The sequence below is a fragment of the Rhynchophorus ferrugineus genome, unplaced genomic scaffold, assembly GCF_030347505.1.
Source record: "Rhynchophorus ferrugineus isolate W39M unplaced genomic scaffold, kcgeb_rfMv2 rfM3, whole genome shotgun sequence".
Lineage (NCBI taxonomy): Eukaryota > Metazoa > Arthropoda > Insecta > Coleoptera > Curculionidae > Rhynchophorus > Rhynchophorus ferrugineus.
In genome coordinates, this window is record NW_027472582.1 from 8,384,631 (window position 1) to 8,395,185 (window position 10,555).

A 10,555-nucleotide genomic window follows, 5' to 3' on the forward strand; every position below is an offset into this window, starting at 1 on the left:
TATACAATTAATTAGCTAATGAAAATGTAGGAATGTTTGATTATTGAATAGATGATTGTTGAGTGAATGTAAGATGCTTGGACGTCGAAAGATGAACGAATCTGCTGTTTATTTTTCTGCGTGCCCTTGATCGTTTTTGATCAATCTTATTCTGTGGCCAGATCGCGATAAGAAGAGGCCTGACGTCACCATAGTCAATTCCTAAAGCGTTCGTGAGGTGTCTGAATAGATTTGATTCAAATTGTCTACCTCGATCTGTTGTTATTTTTGTTGGCACACCAAATCCTGCAACCCAGTGCTCTTTGAATTTGTGTGCTACTGTTTCGGCTTCGATATCTTTAATAGGTATTGCTTCAGGCCATCTAGAGAATCAATCTATAATTATGAGGATATATGTAATTGTTGGATGGTGATAAAGGTCCGACAAAGTCCACATGCACATGTTCGAATCTGTTATCTGGCATATCTATTTGTTTATAAGGTGTTTTGTTGTGTTTTGTTACCTTGGATTTTTGGCAATGAATACATTCTTTTGTCCATCTATTGATGTCTTTATTATAGGAATGTTCATCAAGTCGGTCAATCGGTCGAAATGTGTGGCTGTCGATGCGATTATTTGTCCGAACAATCACTACTATTTTTGGAAGGAATTTGCACGAGAACTAAAAACACTGCTTGAAGAAATACTTGTTTATTTCGACTTATAATTGATACATGTGGTCGACGGGAGAATGGACAGGATTATATATATACCTACATGTAGTATTTTCATTGCATCAAAATGTCATGATAATTTTTGTTTGATTTTATTTTTAACCGAAGAGGGTATATTCCTTTATCTTAGCCTTATTATTCCAAGGGAATTTGTTTGTTAATATAGGAATCCTAGATGTTCTAACTAAAATCTGCTTGTTATCTATATTATTTTCTCTTATAAAGTATTGAGGGTTCTTGCTATAGTGTAAAAAATTTCCAGCAGTTAAAGTAGTTAAAGATTTCTGTTCATAAAATAATAATAATCCAAAGAGAAGGGGACAGAGAGAAACAGATAGAGACAGAGTGAGAGACAGAGAGGGTAAATATATTTGTTTATGTCTTATGTCTAAATTGTTAGAAACTAGCGACCCGCCCCGGCTTCGCACGGGTGCAATGCTGATACTAAATTAAATACACTACAGAAAAAATATGAACGTTGTATATAAAAACATAGCGGCCCGCTCCGACTTTGCACGGGCATAAAATATATATGCCTATGTCACTCAATGAAAACATGATTAAAATCGATCCAGTATTTTTGGTTCATTCATTACTGCCCTTGGCCTGCACGCATTAAATTTGGAGTAAAACAATTCCTCTTCACCTATACTTACTATGAAGATTTCCTGCTATCTTTGGAATATCTAAATTCATAAAATTTTTATTACATTACACATTTTTAAACGCAAATTTTAAATTTGTAATATCTCCGAAAATATTTGTTTAATTTACATGCTGTAACGAACCATATTGATCTATATTAATTGCACACTGTATTTAAGGTACTTAATTCGATAAGGATTAATGCCGTATTGCTTAAAATAGCTTCGTAAATAAGCCATTTTCTCACGTAAAAAGTAAACAATAAAAATGGTTAATGTGGGTTATCCCTAAAAGATAAACATATACCATCCGGGATTTTTTTGTAGACCTTTTCATGGTGTACAATACTGTAGTACATTAATTTGATCTAACTCGTAGGGTTAGGCAGCGTTTTTGTTAATTGCTAAATAAGCCTAAAAAAATAGGTTAATTTACGACATCACGTTAGAAACCTCTAAAATTAGCAATGTTGCCTTAGTATATTATGCATGTATTATACATATAAACCTTCCTCTTGAATCACTCTATCTATTGAAAAAAGCCGCATCAAAATCCGTTGCGTAGTTTTAAAGATTTAAGCGCACATAGGGATATAGGGACAGAAAAGGCGACTTTGTTTTATACTATGTAGTGATAACATGTGTTGATATATCCATGCTGACGGTATAGTAGGCCTTTTACTCGATACTATCCACAGCCTTGTATCCTATAATAAGCCGAAAGCTGTGCGGGGCCGCACCTTTGACCCCCACGTCAAATTTCCTGGCCTTTGCGTATGGCCTTTGTAGTCTTGTCCAACGGATCGGCCTCGGGGGCCCCAACCTTCTGATTTTCGGCTAATTATTAACTGTTGGCCCCCGCTCGCAGCCTCTCCGATGTCTTTAGACAATGCCCCCATCGTGTATGTTTGCCCGGCCCTCTGGCACTCCGGTTCCAGATCGACCGCCGCCGCTAACTTTACCATAACGTTATTTTTGGTTGCGTTGACGGTTTTTGTTTGAGTCAGTTCTGATTTTAATAATAACAAATTATGAAGCATTTTTACGTTAATATCTTGATTAAAACACTGAGGCATGAACATAACAGGTCAATTGAAAAGTTTTACCATAGTAAAATACATTTTTTTGGCAAAATTATTTCATTTTTATTGTTCAACATAATCCCCTTCAATGGTGACCCTCCAACTTTTCGATACCATTTTTGTAGTAAGATATGTCCTTTGTTTCAAAATACACTTTAGTTTCGGCGATTGCCTCTTCATTCGACGAAAATTTCTTCTCAGCGAGCATTCTTTTGAGATCTGAGGACAGAAAATAGTTGCTGGGGACCAGATCTGGAGAATACGGTGGATGAGGAAGCAATTCGAAGCCCAATTCATGGGCTTTTGGCATCGTTTTCACTGACTCGTGACACGGTGAATTGCCTTGGTATAGCAGTATTTTCTTCTTCAAATGCCGTCGTTTTTCGGCGATTTCTTAATTCAAATTGTTCAATAACGCTATGTAATAGTCGCTGTTGATGGTCCTTCCTTTCTCACGGTAGTCAATGAAAATTTTTCCATGCGCATTTCAAAATACACACGCCATAATCTTGCCAGCCGACTGTTGCGTTTTCTCACGTTTTGGAGCGGGTTCATCGTGTGCAGTCCTCTCGGATAACTGTCGACTGGACTTCGAAGTGAAATGATGGAATCATGCTTCATCCATTGTCACATATCAATTCACATTCTCGGGTTTACTACCCTTATTAATCTTCAAACACTGCTCCAAATCATCAACTAGTCGTTGTTTTTGGTTAAAAGTGAGCTCGTACGGCACCCACTTTGCACAAAACTTTCTCATACCCATATATTCGTGAATGATATTATGTACACATTCAGTTGATATCTTTAGAGTGTCTGCTATTTCATTCAATTTCAATTTACGGTCATTCAAAATCATTTTCTGACTTTTTTAAATGTTTTCGTCGGTAATAACCTCTTTAGCATCCACTGCGTTCACCGTGTCGGTGCTCATTTTACCACGTCTAAATTTAGCATACCAATCCTTGATCGTTATATTTCCTGGGACAGTGTGAAACGCGGCACCAAGCCAAGTTTTTGCTTTAACTGTATTTTTCCGTTCAAAAAGCAATATTTTACAACACCCGAAATTCTATTTTATCCATTTTTTTTTACATTACCAAAAGTTGCTTCACTCAAAATGCTATAATTCATAAACTTATGATCCGACAGCTGTCAAATTTTTACACGCATCTTTTGAGAGTTCGCCATCTATGTGTCTACTATATATCTACCTACTTTTTCATTAATCTGTTATATTATATTGATTATATATATATATATATATATATATATATATATATATATATATATATATATATATATAGTGTTGTGGTCATTAGAGAAGTTCGAGAAAAACTATCATCAAAGGGGGGGCCGTGGTTCGCGATCTATTTCTTCGAACGCACGCTGTTACCATTAGACGAACGACTGTCTGATTTTTTGCGACATCGCCTTTAAGAGGCATCCTCCATAAAATTCGCTCATTTTTCTCCGCTCTTAAGACGTCACTATTAACGACGGCCGACGTCATTAGAAGCACGCCCTGACGCGCATCTCGCCTCAATTGGAATTGATGATAGATTCTCGTTCATTTCCTGCCGCAGGCCATCCTGCGAGTACAACAGCTTCCCCTTTTTTGTCCTTTTGTTTCGATTTTTAATATACAAATCAGAAAAATACTGAAATTCTTAACTTATAGCAAATATAATAGAGTAAAATTTTATAAAGAATATCGTGGTGTTGCTTAGAACTGTATTTGTCCAATCATTGTACTGATTTACTAGCACTATCTTCCATATAATCGAAGGAAAACATCTAGTCAATAGAAAGAAGCAGTGAACATACCTTACCAAGATATTTAATGTACTGCCTGCTGCAATTTATAAATTCGTTTCAGAATCAGACAATATTTTGGCTCTCATTTTATTCCAGCTAAAAATAGACACAATGCTATCTGAACGTTCGGACATGTAAACGAATGAGCCTGTAAAAGTCGTCCGGTTGTCAAATATCTACAAAATTCTTCAAAATATTAGTTATAGCAACCACGGGTTATGAAACAGCAAATATACTTTAACGTTTTACTTGTTTGATAAATTTTATTATTCTGATTGAAAATGTCGAAGCCAGGCAGAACAGATTACGTCTCTAATCAGTTATTTCGGACAGGAACGATGTAATGGAGGCTGTTGCCACTAAAATTCGGTAGTTATTTTTATTTTTGAATATTAAGTTGCAATGATTTCTATTGAAGTTATTTTTCAGCATGCTGCAGCTGCACTGAATGTTAGTATGGGCGCGGTCACTAAAATATCTCAAAAAATTAAAAATATAATCTTAGAATCACCGAAAAGAAACGGTTATCGAACGAGGCAGGTAACGAATCAATATCAGCTTGATGCTACCTCTATTATATACCTATAATATATGAAATGTATAAAAATATGTATCTAACGTATAAAAATAGTTTTTGCAATATTAGAATAATTTAATACAATTATTTCAAAGAAAAATGTTAGGAAAGTATCCATACATAGTTTAAAGCTGTGAGATATAGTCTTTTTGATATGAAGTTCATCATTTTGTACCCTGATTTAAATGGTTTAAAGATAACCAACGACGAAGAAGTCTATTGGAACTTACAGACATGGTTTGGAACAGAATACAATTTTTAAAAGCACATAATAAAATCAAGGAAGTTTTTATTTCAGTTTGTGTATTTAGACGAGACATTGATATTTCATAATGGGACATTGGGTCACTCGTGACAAAATAATAATAAAAAATTTTAAGACAACAAAATTGATGAAAAAATGTAAATGTGAATAACAAATGATTAGGTGTTAACATATTAGTCATAACATTTATTAATAACTCATTGTAGATATATTATTTATGTTCTTAGAATTATTGGGGTTGGAATGGTTAATAATACCTTTGAGTTGAATAAACTCTAGCAGACACATTGAAGAAGAAATTGACAAAAGATGAAATCGTGAACAAATTTTAGAGATATTGGAAATTAACAACTTAGTTCTTCACTTGAATTAATCTGTCTGAATGTGGGGTTATGATTCAATGCTGACAATTTCCAATATTATATTCCAATACTAGCTGACCCGACAGACTTCGTCCTGTCAAAAAGATTTGTAATGTGGCAGTTTTTGTGCCTACGTATTTTAAAAAATTCTCCTGAACAGAACCATCACCCTGGTGATAGGGCGTTGTGAATAAAAAATAATTAAATAAAACATATATAAGGATTGAAAAGTAAGTAATCGCTTTATTGTTAATCATGTGAATCATAATTATTATTATTATTATCATTATATTGCTTTGTGGTATACGATGTTTTTTGTTTGATTACCTGGCGCATAGATAAACAAATCTGATGGTTTTCCAACACGGGAACAGGCAACATACAATTGACCATGTGAGAAACATGGGTTTTCTAGATTAATACCACAAACACTTAATGATTGCCCCTGGGACTTGTTTATAGTCATAGCAAAAGCAAGCCGTCAACATGTCTATAGGAAATTTGCCATTACCAATGTCAATGAGTTGTTTAGAGAATATGTTTCCAGATTGGTCATTTTGCAACTCGACACGCATATTCTTGCTTAAATGAAGTACTTTAACATGTTTCCACAAATTGGAGGACTTTAGACATGCATTGAGTTCATCAGCTGGCGTTGATCGTGGAATCACTGGCAATGTTTGACGAAAATCTCCTGCTAATAAAATCATTGCACCACCAAATCGGTTATTATTGCTACGTAGATCTTTTAAGGTTCTGTCTAAAGCCTCCAAAGATTTTTTATGTGCCATCGTGCATTCATCCCAAACAATCAATTTACATTGCTGCAAAACCTTTGCCATTGCAGAGTTCTTCGAAACGTTGCAGGTTGGAGTTTCATTGCTTTGCATATTTAATGGAAATTTTAGTGCTGAATGGGCTGTTCGACCACCTTCAAGCAAAGTTGCTGCGATTCCCGACGAAGCGAGTGCAAGTGCAATTTTATTTTGTGAGCGAATTGTTGCTAATATTAATGAAATAAAAAAAGTTTTTCCTGTACCACCAGGTGCATCTAAGAAATAAATCCCTCCAGTTTCATCATTTGTTACTTTCATAAGAGTTTCAAATACATACTTCTGTTGTTCATTTAACAGTGGAAGATTTGTTTGAATTTATTCTTTCAAAGCGTTGAGATCATACAGTCTTTCTCGATGCAACTCTTGGTTAAAAGCGTCATGCATTGGATGATTGGGCGCGGTCAGGCCTAATTGAATTAATAGTTTGTTTGACATTATCAAGCACATGTCCTCAATTGAAATCAATGCTTCATTGTAAATTTCTTCACTGATTTGTATATTTGGATTTCCCATTCTATTCCGTATTTGATACAAAATATCATCACACATATAATCTTTGTACTTCATCCACAAATCAATTGGGTTTGATGGGAAGCATGTAGATATGATTATAGAAAACAATGTTCGTATTTGATGAGTGTGTGATGATATTACAGCATCATTGAGAGTTTGATCCCAATGAGCGTCATTTTCAAGCAATTGCAAACGTTGACAGGCTTCTCTGTAGGATCCACACAATTCACCATCAACAGTTCGTAACTGTTGGAATGATGTTGGGCCACGTACATTGACTAATAGCAGTCGTAAATAAAAACATTCATCATTGCTTGGATGTACTGAATAAATCCGGCCAATCGCATCGGTGGAATATACATCTGTATATCCTGGAACTGGTTTTCCTTGTTTCCGTCGTATAAATCTCCTTGAGGATTGATTCCAGGTATAATATTTTGGCATTTCAGAATATAGCAATGTTTGTGCGAAATCATCGTTTTGGCATGTCTCAAAAAAACTGGTTAATGTAGTAGATGGTGGCTGAGCAGCTCTTTGTACTGCGTTCTGTGCTGTAAAATACACTCTTTGTCCATTTTCTAAATGCACAGCTAAGTGAACAACAGAAGGGTGTCTCTCATGAATAGGAAAAGAAAATATTCGCCAAACTGCTTCATTACTACTGACATAGCGGCCCATTTGGTATTGGGTAACTTCATCATTAGAATTCTCTGCACCAATTCCAATCACAGCCATATCACTCCCTTTGGTTACATATTTGCAAATGTATTTAATCGATTTCACTGAATGGCAAGATTCAACGTTGATGTGTGCTTTGAATGTCTTTGATAAAATGGGTGAATATGGAACAATCCAACGATTATCTATTTCAATATCTTGTTAATTTAATTTGACAATTGTTGATTTTCCATTGTCTGCTGTCTATCTGCGACGATACAATGGATAACCGTCATTACCAGTAATTGTTTCCGATATTAATGTCCGTGGATATCGTTTTGAACATTTACCATCCATCATACACGGTGAATTTTGATTAAGAGTTCCACAGGGACCATGTATCATGTTTTTGATAACTACCTCATGCAATCCAGGATCTACTTGTACATTAGGGATTTCAGCTGATATCACTGCATCAACTTCATTTGGCCTTATCTTTTCAACCAACCAAATCAAAATGTGTGCATGTGGCAATCCTCGTTTCTGCCACTCCACAGAATACATCCAGCAGCGTGTCTCACCAAACACATTATGTTTTACGATGAAATTCATTAAAGATTTCAACTTTTGTCTAAAGACTCTGGCTGTAATATCATGACGATCAATGGATGATTTCCCAGGTAATAACTCCTGCTTAATTTCTATCCATTGCGGATTGCATGTAAATGTGATGAACAAATCTGCTGTACCATAATGACGAACATACGACATGGCATCTTGAGCATATTCGTGCATATGCCGAGGGCTTCCGATGTATGTTGCTGGAAGAATAGTCATCCGACCGACATTCTGTGCATTTCCATCAGTATTAATCGCATCTCGAAGGTGAATATACTCTTCAGATCGGAGTTTGGTTTGATTCAACCTGATGAATGTTAATCTCTCCGTTTCAATTTTAACATACATGTCATCAACATATTTGTGATATAATCGCCGACATTTCAATATGTGATTATCTGCATTTTCCCGAATCATTAGGCGGTATGAATAATAGTTCATTGAACTGACTTTTTTGTTGGTTTCAGAACCTGTAAACAGATTTTGTTTTAATAACATTCAAATATAAAATTAAAATACATAATATAGTGACTGAGATATTATCGCCATAGCTAAACTAATATTTTAGTTACCTGTAATGGGATTTATCATTTTTATTGATAAATCGTAGCCATCTTCACCTTGCCAAAATATAATGGGATATTGCAGTGCATCATATGAGCGGTGTGTTTCCTTTATAGGTTGTAATTGAAAATTCCGACGATGTAAAACAATATCACGGGATTCCAAGTTTTCTCCAACTACAACGATAGCAACTTCATCAATAGTTGGTGCATTAAAACGTCTTGTATGTTGACCTGCAGGTGTTTTATCAGCTCTGATTACAATTTTGTGATTATCGGATGGCATCAGATCCAGGGCAGTTTTAAACAATATAATCAATTGATTGTGTTGATGAAATAAAGTTTGTAATTGTTCTACAATAGACCTTTTTACTAAATTGTTATGTGCACAACGCAGATCAATTTCTTGTGGTGAATTGCCCATAAAATAAATTTGCAGGAATTTGTTGTCGCTATCTGACACTGGTAACAGTGAACCTGCTCTGTGATATATTTGCCCTTGTATCTGTAAATAAAAAAAATATTATGGTGTGGTATAAATTAATGGATTGTCAATGATCAAACTTAAATAATATTTGATCTTAAAAAGTATATATTTAGTTTTAACTAATATCTATCAAATATAAAATATAATAAAAGTGTCACTGAAACTGAATCACCATATAATATGATGACTAAGTGATATATTTCGTAATGATTAAGAAATTGAAGATTAGTAACACATCTTAACTTTGGTGACAGAAAATTTTGTTCGCTAAAATAATTATGAGTAACTGCTATAATACATACCTTGAAAGTTGGCATAAAATTTTCCCGAACTGCATTTGTTGCCCCAAATGAAGTCATTTGAAAGCAATTGTTATATTGTTGAATATGTGTCAAAAAGTGTATAGAATCTGTTCCTATTCCTGAAACCAATGAGTACAATGGTTCTGGTGGTGGATCCAATTGTATCAATTTCACTTTACCATTTGCGCAACACAATCCATTGGCTTCGTTTTTGTATTTTAATGCCTTACAGTGTGAGCAAACCAAGTTCATAGAACCAATAACAACACATTGGTAGTTACTGTAGTCAATTGACACATCGTAACTGAAAGCAGCTGGATTCAAACTTGCGCGATTATTAGTTGAATGTCGCGCTCGCGCTTCACGCGTTTGTGATATCCGAATTCTTTCACGTTCATTTCCGTCGTCACGTTCTTGTGCAGTACGATTAGATCGGTAATTAGTTTGGTTTATAGCATTTCTGGTTCTTCTACCTAAATTGCTTCGTCTTATAGGAGGCATATCAAATATAAATTATTTTTTCACTAATCACGAACTAAACAAACACTAACTAACTAAACACTCTGCACAAAACACGATATACGAATTTGTTTCGTGTATCACTTGACAATTCATCTGTCATCTGTCAAAAGTCATCTGTAACAGACAACTTTTTTTTTTAAATTTGATATGACTTGAACTCAAATCCTTTTAAGCCGTACGAATTGTTTTATTTATTTAAAATTTGAATTAAATTTTAAACAAATAAAAAATTTTAAATAAATAAAACAATTCGTACGGATTAAAAGGATTTGAGTTCAATTCATATCAAATTTAAAAAAAAAAAGTTGTCTGTTACAGATGACTTTTGACAGATGACAGATGAATTGTCAACTGATACACGAAACAAATTCAAACAAAAAGGGCTATTTTTAGGGTTTTTCCAGCAATAATTCTAATTTTTCTCGCCGTAAAAACCATCCCTGAACTTCAACGAACATTTTAAAAAAAGATTTGGCCAAATTGGTCCAGGCGTTGTTGAGTTATGCGCTTAGGAACATATTTTGCGATTCATTTTTATATATAAGATATATAATTAATATCTAATAACTGTTGGAAATTGTATGGTAGGGTATTA

At 34.5% G+C, this 10,555-nt stretch overlaps 1 protein-coding gene across 2 annotated transcripts; it reads right to left on the reverse strand.

Moving 5' to 3' along the window:
- Window positions 1-5,685: 5,685 nt before the first annotated feature.
- On the reverse strand, window positions 5,686-10,085 carry LOC143192964 (uncharacterized). 2 transcript variants are annotated; one of them, XM_076398846.1, is made up of 4 exons: window positions 9,439-10,085; window positions 8,884-9,154; window positions 8,659-8,826; window positions 5,686-8,556 (listed from the first exon to the last, which is right to left on the reverse strand). In XM_076398846.1, the coding sequence occupies exons 1-4, from the start codon at window positions 9,937-9,939 to the stop codon at window positions 7,733-7,735; spliced, it is 1,764 nt and encodes a 587-aa protein (XP_076254961.1). In that variant the 5' UTR covers window positions 9,940-10,085; the 3' UTR covers window positions 5,686-7,732. The 2 variants fall into 2 exon arrangements, with proteins under 2 accessions (XP_076254961.1, XP_076254960.1); XM_076398845.1 differs by having other exon boundaries at window positions 8,659-9,154.
- Between the last annotated feature and the right edge of the window lie 470 nt (window positions 10,086-10,555).

Bases quoted from the DNA above. Each gene is read 5' to 3' on its own strand.
- LOC143192964 (XM_076398845.1), bottom strand. From the start codon at position 9,939: ATGCCTCCTATAAGACGAAGCAATTTAGGTAGAAGAACCAGAAATGCT. The intron at 9,155-9,438 runs GTATGTATTATA...TTTTATTTACAG, and splicing joins ATTTTATGCCAACTTTCAAG to ATACAAGGGCAAATATATCA. The intron at 8,557-8,658 runs GTAACTAAAATA...ATCTGTTTACAG, and splicing joins AATGATAAATCCCATTACAG to GTTCTGAAACCAACAAAAAA.